Source organism: Coregonus clupeaformis, unplaced genomic scaffold (assembly GCF_020615455.1).
Source record: "Coregonus clupeaformis isolate EN_2021a unplaced genomic scaffold, ASM2061545v1 scaf0663, whole genome shotgun sequence".
In the NCBI taxonomy this organism is placed as follows: Eukaryota; Metazoa; Chordata; class Actinopteri; order Salmoniformes; family Salmonidae; genus Coregonus; species Coregonus clupeaformis.
The window spans coordinates 254,342-273,153 of record NW_025534118.1 but is presented as its reverse complement, the minus strand read 5'-3'; the positions used below and the strand labels follow the sequence as shown (position 1 = coordinate 273,153).

The following is an 18,812-nucleotide window of genomic DNA, read 5'->3' as shown; positions in this document are numbered from 1 at the left end:
CTGTGAAGACTGAATCATAGGTGGTGTTGATGTGGTCATATTTGAACATGAGTCAGGTATAGGTTTAGCAGCAGTTCTGTACCTTTCCAGTGTCACGGGTCTTGGCTCTGAGCTTGTTGACCTGAGTCTCAGCGATGTCAGCACGCTCCTCAGCCTCCCTCCAGCTCATGCTGCACCTTCCTGAACTTAGACATATGGCTGTGGCTGCTTCCCTCCTGGGTGAATAAAAGAGATGGAGAGAGCGAAACATCAGCATTTAAGGTTTGATGCTTCAGGTAGCAAATAAAAAATCTGTTTTTAAAGGTATTTTCAACAACAAAAATATAGACCGATTTAGGATAGCAATGTATATAGGAAGATAGATGATACAGCAGAGAAAGTGAGTGGAGGAACAGGGGATCAAACCGCTGCCTCCAGCACCACCACTAGACCAGCAAATTATTATTCAACCCCCTCTCCTTTAAGTTAGTAACACATAGGCATGGGAGGCACTCAGAAATGTGTATAATTTCTTCAGTAATGACTTGCAATATCAATTGAGTCATTGTTGACTGATGTTCTGTAGCAACACTTCAACTAAAATGTATGGACATTACGTTTTGTAGGGAGAAAATACATTTTCGATTGTATGCTTTCAGAGTATTTGACTCACCGCTTCCTCAGAATTCCTCTTGTGGCCTTCACTTTCAACTGCAGCTTATCTACCAGGTCCTGAAGTCTGCTAACGTTCTTCTTATCCTCCTCAGTCTGTGGGAGAAGATCAAAGAATCAATGTCAGTATAGTTTTTTTATACACAAACCTGTCTGTGTTATTGTCAGTGTGTGAAGAAGGCACTTTCTCTTACCTGGTAAGTGAGCTCCTTGACTCTGCGCTCATACTTTCGGGACTCCTTGACTGCGTCTACACCTCTTCTCTGCTCGGCCCCTCCACCTCAGTCTCGAGCTCACGCACCTTTAGTGGAAGAAATAAACGTATTTGTTTGAGGTGGTGAAATCAGACTTAACAAATCTTTGTAACTACAGAGTTGTAGTGTTCTACCCAGTCAAGGAGGCACAATTGTCATCTGTCCTTATGTACTTTCTAAACATTTAACTGAAGGGGTCTGTAATTATAACAACATATTTTCATTATCTAGGGTCAGTGGTTCCCAAAGGGGAATTTACATTTAAATGTGTTTATGAATATTTCTAGCAAGAACGGATTAAACAACCAGGGATCTTTGGAAAAAGTTTAGAGAGTGCAATACAGTACATATTAATAATCCACAATTTATGTTCTTAACTATTAGATGCACAACGGGTCTGGGAGGCTCACAACTCAATTCTTCTTGTATTTGTAATATGACTATTTGTCCATTTTGTCATGAGTTTAGCAGTTTCTGGTGCAGCACCAGTATGGCCACTAGAGGACGCCACTCGCATGTTTTAATGTTATGAGATTTCTTCTATTATGGGAGGCTCGCGCTATGACAGTTGAGAGAAGTTTGCAAAGTGAGCCAACAGCAAGACAGAAGCACCGACATAAAAACATTGGTATATCTTTATTTTGAAGGTAAGCGACTGGAAAAGCACTATATTCGAGACGGTAATGTTTCTGGAGTATGTACATATGTTTGTTAAGATGTTATGTTGTGTTTTCAGGTTTTATGAACTTATTAAAGTCCGCTAGCCTACAAACTAATTCAGCCGTTAGCCTGCTGGCTGGTAAACCTGCATAGCAACGCTAGCTTCCCTAGCAACGGCCGGTGAATGCGACATGTCGCTATAGAGAGAAATGAAACAAATGTAACTAGATGTAACAAATGATTACTATGAGATAAAGTGGATGAATGTGCATTATATTGTGTGTTGATGTGGATTGTGAATTTATATTTGTTGTTTATTCTTACTACTAATGAAATGGCAGTTTAGGAAGAAGTCTGCTGCGACAACTGTACAAGCCTGAACGAAGCAACTAGAGTAATACATTTGTATTTATTTGAAGGTCTTGGCTCAACTCACTAAATAAGGGTATAATTATTATAATTTGTTTTGTTATGATCATAAATGCACCATCATTTAACATTTAAAAAGGCAAATGTGTAGAATTGCAGGAAATTAGCTTTAAAACGGCAACATTTTCTCTCTAATGCCAAGAAGGGGGACTTAACATTTCCCAGGGCCCGAGACTTGATTAGTCATGCCATGCACTACAGAAGTAACAGTAAACCTGCATGGAGGCTATTATGTATTTTTATATGATCAAATGCATTTCCAGCAATCTGTCTTTCAATCCACCATAATCCACCCTGCTGTTAACTCACCCTGGACTCCAGTTTCTGAGCTGCTTCTGCCTCCTTTCATGGCCAGATTCTCAGCCTCATCCAGGCGGTGCTGCAGGTCCTTGACTGTGACCTCCAGGTTCTTCATCCTCTCCAGGTGAGAGCTGGTGTCCTGCTCCTTCTTCAGCTCCTCAGCCATCATGGCCGCCTGGAAAAGTAGTTTGTTTCATTTATGCACCAATTGCACCAATCATAACGCCCTCTAAGATCTTTGTTGTTCTTAACCAGCCCAGCTACCATTGGCACTTGGGGACAAATCAAGTCGATGTAATTAAAGAACTCACGTCAGTGATGGCCTTCTTGGCCTTCTCCTCTGCATTCCTGGCCTCCTGGACAATATCGCTCCACCTTTTCTCCTCTGCACCTGCACCAGGTCAGTCTCCAACTTCTTCTTGGTGTTCCAGAAGGCTGGTGTTCTGAAGGATGAAATAAGACAATTTTTTAAACTCTCTAAGAGAACTTACAAGTCACAAGGCTGGAAATTGTGAAAATCTAAAGTAAGCACTGTCAAATTCCAGGTGTGTTTAAACTGTATGCTTGGTTGAGTTCCATTGGAAATGGCTTTTGACCCATACCTGGGAGTGCAGCAGTCCAACACGCTCGCTGGCGTCTACCAGCTCAGTCTCAGCCACTTTGCGGCCTCTCTCTGTCTGCTCCAGAGCAACTCTCAGCTCCTCGATTTCAGCCACCATCAGACCGTTTCAGCTCCACCATGGCTGCCTGTTCCTTCATGTCCTCGCACACGAACAGCGTCATCAAGGTGCAATTGGGCATCCTGGGGTTCACAATGACATATGTTCATTAGTACTTGTGGAAGTAGGGGCGATAGGATCGATCAGTGACAGAAATGTAAATTGATACGAATTTCCCCAGTATCGTTACCTTTAGTACATAAACCACTCTTTTTAATTTCTCAGATTCACAAACAAATCCCTAGCCATGTTTAGGTTTTGAACCTGATGTCCCAGTCCCTTTACCTTGAGCTGTCCCCTGGACGTTCCTCAGCTGTTTCTGCCTCAGCGGCCTGCCTGTTGGAGTGGCTCAGCTGGATCTCCATCTCGTTCAGGTCTCCCTCCATCTTCTTCTTCACCCTCAGGGCATCATTCCTGCTCCCTGACCTCAGAGTCCAGGGTGCTCTGCATGGAGTCAACCACCCTCCTGGCTGTTCCTCTTGATCTGCTCCATCTCCTCGTCCTTCTCAGCGATCTTTCCTGTCCACCTCACCCTTGGATCTGGTTGAGCTCCAGCTGCACACGCAGAATCTTGGATTCCTCGTGCTCCAGTGTGCCCTGGACAAAGAAAATAAGTAATGCGTATTGTGTTTAATATATTTGGATGTGTACAAGGAATTAAATATATATATGACTACAATAAACACCAAAGCAGGGAGCAGTAGCCTGTAGCTGGCATTGCTAGTGCAACACTGCTTTTCCTATCAAACATCTGTAGTTTGTACCTCAGCCTCCTCCAGAGCGGTCTGGATCTCAGACTTCTCTGTCTCCACGGTCTTCTTGGCCTTCTCCAGCTCATGGATGCTCTTGCCAGTCTCTCCGATCTGCTCAGTCAGGTCAGAGATCTCCTCTGCACACACACACACAGGAGCAGTTTAGACTTGGGAGATTTTCAGTGGATATCGCTAATGCACTGAAGTTGACATTGAATCATAATAACAGTAAATTAATTAACAATAATTAATCTTGCTAATCAAACATGAGCCAAATAGAATTGCTGTCAAATGCTCACGTTGCAGGTTCTTGTTCTCTCTCTTTAGAGTCTCCAGATGATCCAGAGCCTCCCTCGTAGGAGTTCTTCATCTTGAAGAGTTCAGTGCTCATAGAGCGAGCCTCCTTCTGAGCTCCTTCCAGCTCTGCCTGACCCTCCTCATACTTCTGCTTCCACTCTGCCAGAACCTAGGGAAATACATGGGATTTTCATTAGAAGTCATAGATGAAGAGATTTAAATCAGAAACATGCTACAATTAAACTACAATTGATTATGTAGCAGAAAATTAGGTTTTCATTTTTACCTTGTCAAAGTTCCTCTGCTTCTGTCGAGGTTGGCGGCCAATGCGTTGGCTCTCTCAACGTCAATCATGAGGTCCTCCACCTCTCCCTGCAGCCTCTGCTTGGTCTTCTCCAGGGAGGCACACTTGGAGTTGGTCGCCTCAATGGTCTCCTCAGCCTCCTGCAGACGTTGGGCCAGCTTTTTCCTGTTAGGTGGTTTTGTAGTTTTGAAACAAATGTTACAATATATATTGACGTAACATTTTCTCAGAGCCCCCCTACCACCCTCAACATCCACACCCTATATTTGAGTGTTTGCTGTTGCGTGTGACTCACTTGGCCTCTTCCAGCTCCTCTGTGCGCTGGACGGCATCAGTTTCATACTTAGTCCTCCACTGAGCCACCTCGCTGTTGGCCTTGGACATGCCGCGTTGCAGCTCTGCCTTGGCCTCCTGCTCCTCCTCAAACTGCTCCCTCAGGAGGTCACAGTCATGGCGGGCAGACTGGACACCATGGGCCAGTGCGTTTTTAGCCTGCGAAAGAGAAAGACAAAGAGATATTAGAGAGATAGACAAACAAATGACAGTAGAAGTCTCTGAGGGTGGAGAGACAGTAGGAGTCTCTGAGGGTGGAGAGACAGTAGGAGTCTCTGAGGGTGGAGAGACAGTAGGAGTCTCTGAGGGTGGAGAGACAGTAGGAGTCTCTGAGGGTGGAGAGACAGTAGGAGTCTCTGAGGGTGGAGAGACAGTAGAAGTCTCTGAGGGTGGAGAGACAGTAGGAGTCTCTGAGGGTGGAGAGACAGTAGAAGTCTCTGAGGGTGGAGAGACAGTAGGAGTCTCTGAGGGTGGAGAGACAGTAGAAGTCTCTGAGGGTGGAGAGACAGTAGGAGTCTCTGAGGGTGGAGAGACAGTAGGAGTCTCTGAGGGTGGAGAGACAGTAGAAGTCTCTGAGGGAGGAGAGACAGTAGGAGTCTCTGAGGGTGGAGAGACGGTAGGAGTCTCTGAGGGTGGAGAGACAGTAGAAGACTGAGGGTGGAGAGACAGTAGGAGTCTCTGAGGGTGGAGAGACAGTAGGAGTCTCTGAGGGTGGAGAGACAGTAGGAGTCTCTGAGGGTGGAGAGACAGTAGGAGTCTCTGAGGGTGGAGAGACAGTAGGAGTCTCTGAGGGTGGAGAGACAGTAGGAGTCTCTGAGGGTGGAGAGACAGTAGAAGTCTCTGAGGGTGGAGAGACAGTAGGAGTCTCTGAGGGTCACGTAGTCACCATCTATATGAAGATATAGCTCTAAACTCTATGGACAGTGGAGTCCATTTTACCTTGACCTCCTCCTCAATCGCCCTCCAGCTCCTCCACCTGCTGGGTGAAGGCCTGTTTTCCTCTGGTCAGCTGAGACACCAGGGGCTTCCTTCTCCTCCAGCTGGCGGCCAAACTCACCTGCAGGGATAGAGGGATATCTAGTTAATAGGGTCTCTGTTCTCTAAGATTGAAAATGGTATCATAGGGCAATGTTAGGTGGTGAATAGTACAGTAGAAACTATGTGGATACAGCCCCCAACACATGTTGTGTTCTACTGAAGGAAAGCATTGGGTTGTAGTTCATTGTTGATGGTACCATTTTCTGTCAGGAGTCTGGCCCTCTGTCCGCTGATGTCGTTGACCTGGCGAACATTCTCATCATTCTTAGTCTTGAGCTCGCTCAGCTGGTCCCTCAAGAGTACGGCACATCTTCTCCAGATTGCCCTGTTAGTGAAACATGTACCATCATTACTTCATATGGGACTCCTGTCAACCTCAGTTCACTTGAATGGTAATGTAGTTGACACTCCTCAACAATGCTTGACCAAAAACATCACTACTCACCTTAGCCTTGGCGACGGCCTCCATGTTGCTGGAAAGGTCATCAATCTCCATCTTGTATTCGCTCTTCTCCTTCTCCAGCTTCTGCTTGACGCGCTGCAGGTTGTCGATCTGCTCCCCGAGCTCAGCCACACTGTCGGGCCTGCTTCTTGCGCAGAGCGGCGGCTGTGGCCTCGTGCTGCAGGGTGGACTCTTCAAGATCCCGACGCAGCTTCTGGAACTCAGCCTCACGCTTCTTGTTCATCTCAATCTGAGAAGCAGTGGCGCCTCCGGCCTCCTCCAGCCTCTCGCTGATCTCCCTCAAGTTCCCTGGAGAGATCGGCCTCTGCTTCTCAACCTTAGCCCTGGCAGCACGCTCAGCCTCAATTTCCTCCTCCAGTTCCTCTCAATACGGGCCTAGAACAGGGGGACAAGAGTAGGGGGATGAACACTACAATACAGTTGAAACAATTGAACCTCACAAAATAATAATAAGTAGGTATATGTTGCATAAATGTGTTAATACAAAGCCAGTTACACTAATATATTCAGTAGACAGTGTCCCATGCAGGAACCAAAACCACAATGGTAAGAAGCACCAACCAGAAACACCATCTTCCAACCTACTGAGCCATTAGAAGCCACCAGGAACACTGTCTGCACCAGAAAGTGTTTTTCAGGAAATGATTCAGGTGTGTGCTTTTCTGTACTGGAGCGTATATCCTGTACTGTACCTGGAGTTCCTTGATCTTCTTCTGCAGCTGAGCTCCCAGAGACTGCTCATCCTCAATCTTGCTGAGGAGCTGAGTGGTCTCAAACTCCTTCCTAAAAAACACAAACACGTTGATTGCAGAGTTGGTTTAGGTTTGATAGTGTAAAGGGAGTATAATATCATTCACGTTGCTTTTAATCACATGCAAATGCTAATTCATAATTAATCAAGAACAATCATTATAGCAGCTGATACTGTAGTCATTTGTTTGTGTTTACTTCTTGATTTTCTCATCAGCTTGCTGCTTGTCATTCTCCAGGTCCATTATGGACTCCTGGGCCAGTTTCAGATCTCCCTCCAGCTTTCTCTTGGATCTCTCTAGGTCCATACGGAGCTTTTTCTCTTGCTCCAGAGAACCCTCAAGCTATAAGATAAAAACACATATATTGTTTAATCTAAACAACTGAAGATAATATCATCTTACATTCTATCATGGTTAAAATGTCGAACTCCACTCACGTCATCCACTTGCTGTTCCAGCTTGGTCTTGGCCTTGGTCAGAGTGTTGACTTTGTCCTCCTCTGCCTGCAGGTCGTCCAGTGTCTGCTGGTGGGCCTCTTGGAGGGCTTTCTTCTCCTTGGTCAGCTTGGCAACACTCTCATCCATAGATGCCATCTCCTCTGTCAGGTTTTTAACCTGAAAATGGTCACAACATAATTATACTTCACCATAAAGGGGAGATTTAGTTTGTTATATATTGCATTCATTTCATTTAGGTTATAATTGCGTCAACAATTACTGTACTATAGATTCAACACTAGATGAATGAATGTGGGGAGTACACTGCAACTGAAATTCAACTATTTTGTGTCATATGACTTGAATTCCATTTCTGTTAAGCTATTTTTTTAGTTGATTATTGTTTGGATTATTGTTTGGTTAGACTGTCTATGGTAAGACACTAGACCTTGTTTTCAGTGGCGTGCTTCTCCTTCTCCACTTTGGCCAGGGTGAGCTCCAGGTCATCAATGTCCTTCTTCAGCTCAGAGCACTCATCCTCCAGCTTCCTCTTCTTGGCAGTCAACTCAGCATTGATCTCCTCCTCATCCTCCAGCCTCTCGGTCGTCTCTTTGAGTTTAGCCTCCTGCTGGATCTTGCTCTTGATGAGCCCCTCGCACCTTTCCTCAGCATCGTTCAGACTCTCTCCTTCCTGGTTTCAGAACACGAGAAATAATCAGCGGCCTCACTTTGTATATTCAAGGTCAGAGCAAATCAATAGAAATTAATGAAATACATAACATGGACAATAACAATGTGTGAGTTAGCCACATACTTCACAATGTGTTCATATGTGTGTGTATTCATGTGTGTGTAAATATGCCCATATGAGGTGTTTTTCACTCACAGATGCAACTGGAAGTGCCAGGTCATTCTTCTCCTGCGTCAGGGACACCAACTTCTCCTCCATTTGCTTCTTCGTGGCCAGAGCCTTGGCCAGGTCTGTCGTCATCTTATCATAGTTCTCCTTCATGTTGGCCAGCTCCTTCTCAGTCTCAGCGCTCTGCAGCAGGGGCTTGATCTTGAAGTACAACTTCATCCATGGCCAGGTTTTCACATTCATGAATGAGCGGACGTTGTACTGGATGGCGTAAATGGATTCTCTGGTCGACAGAAAGGATAGGGTGGCATGGTGAGTGACATGCTTAAAGCTACATTCTGGGATTCAAAGAACAACAAAACACAACACCCCCGCCACTGTTTGTTTACAGCTGAGGAATGGGGCTAGGGAAATGTAACCCCTCTTAAATTCACAGACAGCGGTCTAGATGCAAGGACTGACAGGTCATGCTAAGCTCATGAGGCATTTTGTATTCTTCAATAATGAATGGGTAAATACCTCACATTTAAATGACAATTGATCAGCCAAACCCCAAACTGAAGCTATAAAGATAGAATCCTTATTTGCCACATCCATTTTTTGACTTTATAAATGAATTAACCAAAAGCTTTAATAGATCATTATAAGACGTACTTTCTCATTCTGAACAACTCACAGCATATACAGCATGTAGTCATAATGCATTAGATACAGGTGGTTGACAGAAAGCTTTGCCAAGATGTCCACTATTCCTCACCTCCTCTCCATCATCTTGCTAAACTCTCTCCTCATGAGGAATCCACGGCTGAGAGCCTGGACCATGCCGACCAGAGTGGCCAGCTTCTCATCTCATCTCCTCCAGGACACCCAGAAGACCGGCTTTGAAGAACACCTGAGACACAGGTTAGCATGGTCAATGGAACCACAGATGGTGACAGATAGAAAGGGTTGAATCAAAAGAGGGGAACAACTCCACTAGATTGATTTGACAACATTAACTTTGCAACGCTTACAAACAAACCATGGGATAGGATGTTTCTAAATTGTTAGTTATTGTACAGTTGTAGATTAATAATGTCCACAGATACAGATAACTGCAGCCATACCACTCTAACACAATGCACATGATAATGAGTTTAGTTTCTCTTCTATACTTGTATGACGTTGAAGTAAACGCTACAATGTTTTTCCACCTTTTCCTTTAGTTAAATGAAGAAGAAAGAACAAAAGGATGGATAGATCAACTGGAGAGATTTTATATGGTAAGGGTTTAAATTATTATTGAAGTTGTGTTTTGTTGTCAGCTTTTGCTGGGGGTATTTGACTGACCTTGGTGTGTCCAAACTTGTAATCTTCGTGATTCACATCAATGGAACCAAGCAGCTTCTCAGAAGCCTTCTTGTTGTCCATGAACTGGCCCTCAGGGATGACACTGGCATTCAGTACTTTGTACCTGAATGAGGAGTCATTTATAACATATGTCAAGTTGTAATATGTTGGTTATATTTTGAAAAAGGAAAGCCAATTCTGATGCTGGGGAATCCCTTGGAGCAGATCTTTCTGTGTGTGTGTGTGTGTGTGTGTGTACCTCTGCTTGAAGTCAGCATAGATGATTCTGCTGGGGAAGCCCTTTCTGCAGATCCTGATACCCTCCAGCACACCATTACACCTGAGCTGGTGAATAACCAGGAAGTTCTCCATCAGACCTGGTAAAACAAACCAAGTCTCTTTTAATACTCATAAACAGGTTAAAGATTGAGATTGTTAAAGTCACTGATACTGTACTGATAAGATGTAATATTTAACTCAATATTTATTGTACCTGGAGTCTTTGACTCGTTGGGGATCAGGCAGCGCACAAAGTGAGGATGAGTGCTCCTCAAGTTGGTCATCAGCTTATGTAAGTTCTCCTGTAAGAGGGTTACAAACCATTTTCTCAGACATCATTTATGATAATCAAGGCACCTTTTGAAGGTCTGAATAAAACTTTCAAAAGCTCACCCTGAACTGGGAGGACACAGTCTGCATGGAACCACCCTTCTTCTTGCCTCCTTTCTTGGCTTTATCTGTTAAAATGGGGAAAAGTTGAAGATAACTAGAAAAGTACATTTCCTAGAGCGGGTGGAATAAATAGAATAATAATAAGAGTATGTAAGAAAACTAGAGTGGTCTTGTCTTCAGCAAGCACCCTAATTATAAACCAGAGAATCTCTGGTTAACTTCACACTTATCTAGAGGCAAATGCTGCCAATGAGATTATGTAAAATAACACTTATTGTATGATTGAATTAACCGAGTGTATGAGTAAATCAACTCAGTGATAAACCCTGAGAAATTGTCTTTCATTCAAAGACTTTAAAGAACATTTGGTCTGAGTTATAACTGGTGCTTAATTAAATATTTTGACGTGATGCTAGTCTTACCCTCAGGTGGGGGAGGAGGATACAGGGCAGCCAGAATTTTGACTCCAGACTTCCCGTATAACTGACAAACTGAGTCGTTCAGGGGATCCTTGTTCTTCTCCAGCCAGCCAGTGATGTTGTAGTCCACAGTACCGGCGTAGTGCACCAGGGAGAAGTGGGCCTCTGCCTTGCCTTTGGCAGGCTTGGGCTTCTCAAACGCCTTTGTTTTCCCAAGATGTTGGCAGTACAGCTTGTCCTTGAAGGTAGTGTCTGAAGACTTGGGAACATGCACTCCTCTTCAAGGATGGAGAAGATGCCCAATGGCTTTACGAAAAGAGATGTATATCAAATTAGTGATATTTCCATTTAGGATCACATTTATTCCTTCAGTAAAAATGCTATTATAGGATTATATTAATTTAGGGACACATAATAGGAAACATATTGAGTTCTCAACAGTTAGATAATTTGTCAGTGGCATATATTCATGGGTGCCAATTTTTTAAAAGATTTAAAATAATGTATATTTCGTCTCGCTTGGCAAGAGGCTGAACGGATGTCACCAGGTAAAGCATCCGAGCTAAACTGCGCCCCTCTGTCTCTGTATGTGTAGCCCTTCTATCTGATGCTGTCTGGTCTAAAATAGTATGATATTGGAGCATTGAATGCAAGGGAAGCCAGCGAGCATTTGGCCTCCCTTGATATTTTTTTAATACAATAACAGCGAATAAGAGTTGAGCTAAACTGAATGAGCTAATCTGTGAGTGGTCCTGGTGCACCAAAAATGTGTCAAGTGAAGCCAGTTTGGATTTGGCTTCACACCAATCACATCACATCAAGCCAAACGTCATTGACAAAAGAAAACTTCAATTGTTGCAACTCGTTGTGATGTTGTCCTCCGGTGGATAGCTAGTTAGCTAAAATTGGCCCTTTCCCAAATTAGCCTTGGACAGAGATTGGGATTTGTTCTCATAGTTTTACTTAATTTTCCGTACTGGCCATTGATTCTAACAGTGATTATCACCTAACCATAAATTCATACATTGTGCTTTTGGCCTGAGAGTATGGAAGTTCAATATGTAGCTAGATGTGGTAGGCTAATGGTAACTAGCTAATCGTTGCCCGGGAAAGGAAGTTAGAATAGTGAGCAATAGTTTTAGCCAGGTAGCCTAGGACAACAAACATTTACAGTGCGTAATGTATGACAGAGTCATAGACCGTTTCAGCTACATGAAAGAGAGGAGGATGGCATTGGAGTTTATCTTCAAGTAGGGTGAGTCAACATGTTTTTTCCACTAACACACACATACATTAATACCATAGACAGCCACATGATATTTAGCTTACGTTGATTGGACTAAATTGTTTTTGGAATCTTTTGGTTGTCACTGTATTAGACTAAGCATAGGTGATTTGATGATGTTGAAGTTGAAATGGTGCTGGAATAGTGGAGGAGGCAGCTCCTGTTTTCTTTGCGACTTACGGTAACTCTCTGTAGTTCTAAATCAATTGATGTTTAGTAGTAGTAAAATTAACTTTGACTGACCATGCTGTAGGTCATGTAACTGTCTTGGCTTCCCCAGTGATTTTTACCCAGGCACCACTACTGTATGTTGTACCACTGTGATAATATTTCACACAGAGCTCCATATGAGCTTTGCTGTTACAGTCCATTATAATCCACACAGACCGCTTACCTTCTCAATAAGCTCAATGCAGGCAGCCAAGTCCATGCCGAAGTCAATGAAGGCCCAGACGATTCCCTCCTTCTTGTACTCCTCTTGCTCCAGGACGAACATGGTGTGGTTGAAAAACTGTTGCAGTTTCTCATTGGTGAAGTTGATGCACAGCTGTTCCATGCTGTTGTACTGTTGATGGAATTTTCAAAGGGATAATTTCATCATACAAGGCTGTAATCCATCTCAATCACATCTAATTGTTTTGTTCTGGTCTCATACTCACATCAAAGATCTCAAACCCGGCAATATCGAGCACACCGATATAGAACTGCCTTGGATTCTTGGTGTCCAACATCTCGTTGATACGGATGACCATCCACAAGAACATCCTCTCATAGATTGACTTGGCCAGAGCGCTGACTGAGTTATTAACCTGCAATGATAATACCTCAAATGAATACATGAGATATTGACCATGTCTTGTGATAAGGTGATACGAGCTTGGGAAAAACAAAAGTATGCACTTGTCCCCAAAATAATTCCAGTGCTCAGAAAATGGTAGATGCTGTGTTTGGCCGCCTAACCTGAGGCACAGTCTGTCCCTTGGTCACATACTCGTTGCCGACCTTCACTCTGGGGTAGCACAGAGCCTTCAACATCTCAGCTGAGTTCAGGCCCAGCAGGTAGGCGATTTTATCAGCCACTGGAGAGAGAGAACCAACAACAACAGACTCAGGCACACAAGATGGCTTGTTTCTGATTTCACACTGACAAAATAGTTTGGCTAACTTCTTTGTTTTGTTTTGATTCACCCACATCCATCATTTCTGGAGGTTGGAATTTGTTCTCTAGAAATGATCTCCTGCCTGACTTTCATGTGGCACTGTCTGTCTTACGTGTTCTATTTCTATGTTTGGGACTGGGAATGGGACTAATGCTTTACATATTGTATATCTATGAGTGGGACTGGGAATGGGACTAATGCTTTACATATTGTATATCTATGAGTGGGACTGGGAATGGGACTAATGCTTTACATATTGTATATCTATGAGTGGGACTCACCCTCTGTGCCGTCTGGCTCGAGCCTGCTCCTCACGCTGCTTCTGCTTGAATTTCAAGTTGCCATGGTGCAATACAGCTCCTGTCAGCTTGTAGATGCCAATCTTCTCATCATTAGTGAAGCCCAGGATTGTAATGGCATCCTGGCATTAAAGAGGAAGTACAACAGTGATGAACTGAACGGTAGTTTGCTCAGTTACACTTCAGTTCTGTGCGGCTCACTGAATAACGAGTGGGATGGACAGATTTGACTGTCTTCTCTGTTCCACATGATAACGCTTGGCCAACACACTAGTTGATGGCAGCACAAAAGGAGTTTTACACAGTTCCACAGGAAACTTAGTGGTGCTCTCTTGTGGATGTCTTACATGTATTAGCCTCAAGGCTAAGTGTAAAGGCATGAAGAGTTCCTTGAGGCACATGCCTAACTAACACAAGGCATTTAGAATCAAACAAAAACATACATGAACATTCCCAGCTTCCACCAAGTTGGAATTTCACAGTGCATTCAGTGGTCCTATCCATTCCATATCTAGAGTTTGGTTAACCCTTTGTTTGACTCACATCTGTGGCATCCAGCTCTTCATTGTCATTGATGCTGGCCACAGTGATCTGACCCTGGCTGCACATGGGGAAGTCGTAGGGGTTGGTGGTGATGAGCGCCATTTCTGTGGATGACAGAGAACAGCTTGTCAGTTAAATCTCTTAGAATTTTGCTGTCCTACCTTTACAGTATCTCTCCCTCCTTTACTCAATAGATGGACTCAAGGATACATGTAGTATATAATAAATAGCATCAAAAGAGGGGACTGAGACTTGTGGACTAGTGTGATCACAGTGCATTACTTGATAGATATTTCCCAAAGACCTGACCCATGTCTAGATGCCTTGTTACCTTGGATGTAATTATTGTAATAGTATTATTAGTGTGGATTATTAATATTTTTTATATATTCCATAGATGGGGGTGGGAAAGATTTCCGCTGAACCTCTACTTTGCCGTACCAACTAACTCTGGTTTGTGGCCTGTCATCATCTGGAAGAAGATGTGGTAGCCTCTCTCATCGGGCAGCTGGAAGGACACTCTGGACTTCTCCAGCAGGTCTGAGGGTAAAAGAGAGAGCGAGTGAATGACACAAAGAGAGAGAGAAAGGAGCGAGAGAGAGAACATGAGATACATTTAAGTTTGATGATCTCCAAAAAATAATCTGTGTGTATTTCGGAAAGCATTGAGAAACAATCAAAACCAACTCACAGGTTTCAATGTCAGCTTTAGCCAGTTTACCACCTTGGAAGTGAATCCTGATGAATTTACCCTATAGTAGTGCATGGGGGTTAGAAATAGGTCAACAAATAAATCTAACATTTTACTTTGATAGACCCCTTTAAATGTTACAGTTTGTTGGACAAATATTGGATCTGTTGATACAGATGTAGGATCCAGTATTCTACAGCAGGAAAATAATCCTGCAGCAACTGGAAATGTGAATTATTATGTGGATTATAAATAATGGACATTTTTATGTAGGGTTGATACCAAAGAAATAATACAGCAAATCAAATCTGAAAGGAAATTACTAATTTTAGAACCTCGAATACACTACAAGTTTGAATTTAAAATTTTCAGCAACAAAAGAGTGATCAAAATAAGATGTTACATCTGTATAACAATAGGGAACTACTGAATTACATTTTTCCAATATAAGGTAACTTCCACAGTATGCCCTTCATACTTTTGTGGTCCTCTGTAGCTCAATTGGTAGAGCATGGCGCTTGTAACGCCAGGGTAGTGGGTTCGATCCCCGGGACCACCCATACGTAAAAATGTATGCGCACATGACTGTAAGTCGCTTTGGATAAAAGCGTCTGCTAAATGGCATATTATTATTATTATTATACTTACAAAGCGAGACGAGTTGTCGTTCCTCACTGTCTTGGCATTACCGTAAGACTCCAGCAGAGGGTTAGCTGCAATGATCTGATCCTCAAGAGACCCCTGATTGAGACAAACACAAGTTGCTCAAAAACTGGTTACCTGTTAAAGTTAGTGTTTCTTAATTTCTTGAAACAGGATTCACCACGGGAAAAAAGGTTTACACAGCCAACCAAACTGAAATGTGTTAAAAAGGCAAACATAAGAACAACCTACCTGCATTTTGCCAGGTTCTGCTTCCTTCTTGGCACCAGACACTGCAATGGTTGCAAAGTACTGGATGACACGCTTGGTGTTGACAGTCTTTCCTGCACCGGATTCTCCACTGGTTTATATGACAGAGAAAGAGCGGTTTTAGTTACATGTTTGAGTGTCATAATCCATTCATAATGTAATGTATTTCATCACACCAAGAGACCCAACTTATTACAATAGAAACACCTTCTCAATGACATTTTAGTAAACAACTTACGTGATCAGGACGGACTGGTTCTCCTTATCTGTAACCAAAAAACATATTGCTTATCATACTCAAGCAACATTATGGGGACATTATTGCATTCATAGCATCATCACGAATTTCAATTTGGAACATTTTCCATTCAAGGGTAGTGAAATCAGATATTACCAGCAAACTGTTATTACCTAGACTAGAAAACAGTAGATACCTATTTTATAGCACATTAGAACTTCCATTGATGCACTTATGGACTTTGAGATCCACACGCATTTATGGACATCCATCCAACCCACCAACCATCCCTCCATCCCTCCATCCATCCATCCATCCATCCATCCATCCATCCAGCCATCCATCCATCCATCCATGCATCCATGCATCCAAGCATCCATGAGAGCTCGTACCAATCATCATGAACTGAAAGGCATTGTCAGAGACGGAGAAGATATGGGGTGGAGCCTCCATCCCTCTTCTCTTCCCTCTGTAGGCGTTGACAACCTCTCGTCAGTACACTGGGAGCCACTTGTAGGGGTTCACCGTGGCACAGAAGAGCCCAGAGTAGGTCTGGATGAAAGCATAATTAAATTAGGGGATTAACAACGTCAGATGGACTTTTACCTGGATTTATGTGAGGATGTGGGTGTACTGGTATAATGATGTGGGTCTACTGTATGGATATGTTTTGGTTTCTACCATTCATTTATGTATAGTACTGAATGTGTGAATTTCTTATGTTCATGTATGTGTGTGTTTGTATGTGCAGGTTTCTTACATAGATCATCCATGCTGCATAACGCTCTTTGAGGTTATACAACACAGAGGCTTCATTCAGGTAGGTCATCATGGCCATGTCCTCAATCTTGTCATACTTAGGGGGGTTCATCTCGTAGATGTCTGCATCTTTGAACTCTTTTCCTTCCTGAAACAGTCAGAAATCTAGATTACATGCAGATCAAAGTGGACATGACTGAATGCTTTTTGCTCATTAAATACAAGTTAAAAAAAGACCCACATTTAATCCAACTACTTTGTTGTCACCCAATGACAAATACATCATGATTCTTGACTTGTCAATATCACAAATTCCATGCCAATTTTAAGTAGCAGCTTTAAACCTGATGTGTTTGAAGGTTATATTCCGCTAACAAAAAACTATAAATGATTCTTAATATACATTTTGTTAAAGATTTTAAATAGTCTATTGAAATGTTTTTGATAATGTCATGATTTTTCAAGAAATAGAGTAATTACTCGAACTTGAACTTGAATACTTTTCAGATCAGGCTTACCTCCTTAGAACCGTCAGGTTTGGTGACTGTTACAGTACACTTCCCATCGGCCCTGGCAGTGACCAGACCCTTAAGGTACAGCTCCACCTTGTCTGTCACATAGCAGGAGTTCTTTGAATCAAAGGGTGCGGTTTGTGCCTCAATCCTCTCCCTCTCAGGCTTACGGAGGTATATGGCAGCCTTGCCGTAGATTTGCATCTCAGCGTCCGTACTCATGGTGACGGATCACTAGGAAAGAGATGAAACAAGAAACATGATTGACTCTGTGGTGCTTCCTCCCCAGTCAACAGAGTTAGGTGAGCGGTATCTCTCAGAATATTCTCATCGCTTTTTATGTGAAGACTCAAACCATGTCTCACCTTCTTTTTCCCCTTCTACAGATGAATGTGTACTTCTTGGAGGACCCTGTGAAACATAAGGTTTTGTGAAAACGCACAAGTCTAAAGCAGTGGAGGCTGCTGAGGGGAGGATGGCTCATAATAATGGCTGGAAAGTAGCAAATGGAATGTTGTGAAAACGCAAAAGTCTCTAAAGCCTTATCATTTTGCCCCCGAACGGCTAAAAAACATTTAACTAAATAATAATTACAGCCATGTCAAATTCAACTACAGGTGCAACTGATAACTTTTATTTTTCTAGTGGCATCTCACTTTACTACACATTCTGTCAAGAATTGAAATAAATACCCCTGAAAACCCAGTTACATTCTAGACCACTCCCTTAATTAAGTGCAGGAGCACCAGTTTTGGACATAAAAGGAAGTTACAGATTTGAAGTAATACACAGTTAAAGAAAAACACATTAAAAACATTTTTTTAAACCAATGCCACTTGATTGCATATTGTCAAATCTTACAAGAGACATGCAGAAGTCAATTCAAACAGGGCAGATAGCTACTGCCTCAGATGCTGAGTGCAAAGATGAGACAAATGTAAAAATCTAAGGAGGTGGAGAGGTCTTACCACAGAGGAAGAAGGCATCTGACTTATGGATGCTGGGGCCTCAGCCTCCTTATATCTGGTTGGAAGTGCCAACCAAGCAAATGTTAATTATGGACCACTCTGGGAAAGGAAATGAATTGGATGAGAGACCTCTATGTGTCTGTCTCACTAGCGCCTCCCACTTCCAGGAGCACCACACTCCCATTACATGACTCTTTAATGTCATATGTGTCTCTGAATTGAATTTCACTGAATTTACTGAAATGAGAGATGCCATTATTAATAATTATGACAATATCAAAAGTTTGATTCATCCCAATGTTATTTCTACTGAACCTCATATACTGTAATGGAGTGAGTCCATGTTTACCCACTACCACTCAAATAGGTTTCATATTAAATTAATATTTAAAAGCTAGAACGGAAACATTTAGGCATTCAATAACAGCTTATTAAACTGTTGAATCTAATGTGTTATTTATCTACAGTATGATCTAATGAAGATTCAGGAGGAGCTTTTATTTGTCTCACATTTCAGTTGGCTAAAATAATCCAGTAGGATTCTTATGATTTACATAACACCATACCAGTATTTCAACCATCTTATCCATATTGCTGACAGCACATTAGTAGGGGAGATCGGAGTTGGTTGTCACTTTTTACTCTGGTGTGTATTTCTCATCACCAGTATATCTTGTAAGACTCATATTATGAGGAAACCAATGTCCTGGGTTGAAATGGGGACCCTTTTTATCCTCATATATTATTCCAACATGGAGTTATGAGCCATCAAACAAA

General features: G+C 42.6%; 1 protein-coding gene and 1 long non-coding RNA gene across 2 annotated transcripts; one reads left to right on the top strand and one right to left on the bottom strand.

Annotated features, from left to right (window-relative positions):
* Nucleotides 1–49: 49 nt before the first annotated feature.
* On the bottom strand, nucleotides 50–18,057 carry LOC121560327 (myosin heavy chain, fast skeletal muscle). Its single transcript, XM_045216281.1, is given in 61 exon segments — nucleotides 50–154; nucleotides 156–215; nucleotides 653–675; nucleotides 678–747; nucleotides 846–923; nucleotides 926–952; nucleotides 2,304–2,322; nucleotides 2,324–2,469; nucleotides 2,606–2,677; nucleotides 2,680–2,721; nucleotides 2,723–2,737; nucleotides 2,897–3,023; nucleotides 3,025–3,063; nucleotides 3,065–3,096; nucleotides 3,204–3,233; nucleotides 3,328–3,432; nucleotides 3,434–3,478; nucleotides 3,480–3,542; nucleotides 3,545–3,610; nucleotides 3,778–3,902; nucleotides 4,065–4,116; nucleotides 4,118–4,231; nucleotides 4,349–4,371; nucleotides 4,374–4,531; nucleotides 4,662–4,858; nucleotides 5,639–5,663; nucleotides 5,665–5,720; nucleotides 5,722–5,756; nucleotides 5,935–6,028; nucleotides 6,030–6,062; nucleotides 6,183–6,317; nucleotides 6,319–6,561; nucleotides 6,875–6,983; nucleotides 7,149–7,294; nucleotides 7,390–7,566; nucleotides 7,838–8,080; nucleotides 8,276–8,531; nucleotides 9,006–9,098; nucleotides 9,100–9,140; nucleotides 9,578–9,701; nucleotides 9,837–9,954; nucleotides 10,071–10,158; nucleotides 10,250–10,314; nucleotides 10,672–10,929; nucleotides 10,932–10,974; nucleotides 12,348–12,518; nucleotides 12,613–12,762; nucleotides 12,914–13,032; nucleotides 13,395–13,413; nucleotides 13,415–13,534; nucleotides 13,956–14,059; nucleotides 14,397–14,495; nucleotides 14,647–14,707; nucleotides 15,295–15,387; nucleotides 15,541–15,649; nucleotides 15,797–15,824; nucleotides 16,189–16,348; nucleotides 16,557–16,703; nucleotides 17,074–17,301; nucleotides 17,433–17,478; nucleotides 18,036–18,057. Coding segments are annotated over 59 exon segments (5,796 nt in total). The 5' UTR covers nucleotides 17,290–17,301; nucleotides 17,433–17,478; nucleotides 18,036–18,057; the 3' UTR covers nucleotides 50–64.
* Nucleotides 9,096–16,617, top strand: LOC123485373. Its single transcript, XR_006658987.1, has 3 exons — nucleotides 9,096–9,151; nucleotides 9,454–9,510; nucleotides 16,548–16,617. It is a non-coding gene; the product is annotated as an uncharacterized LOC123485373 (long non-coding RNA).
* Nucleotides 18,058–18,812: the final 755 nt, after the last annotated feature.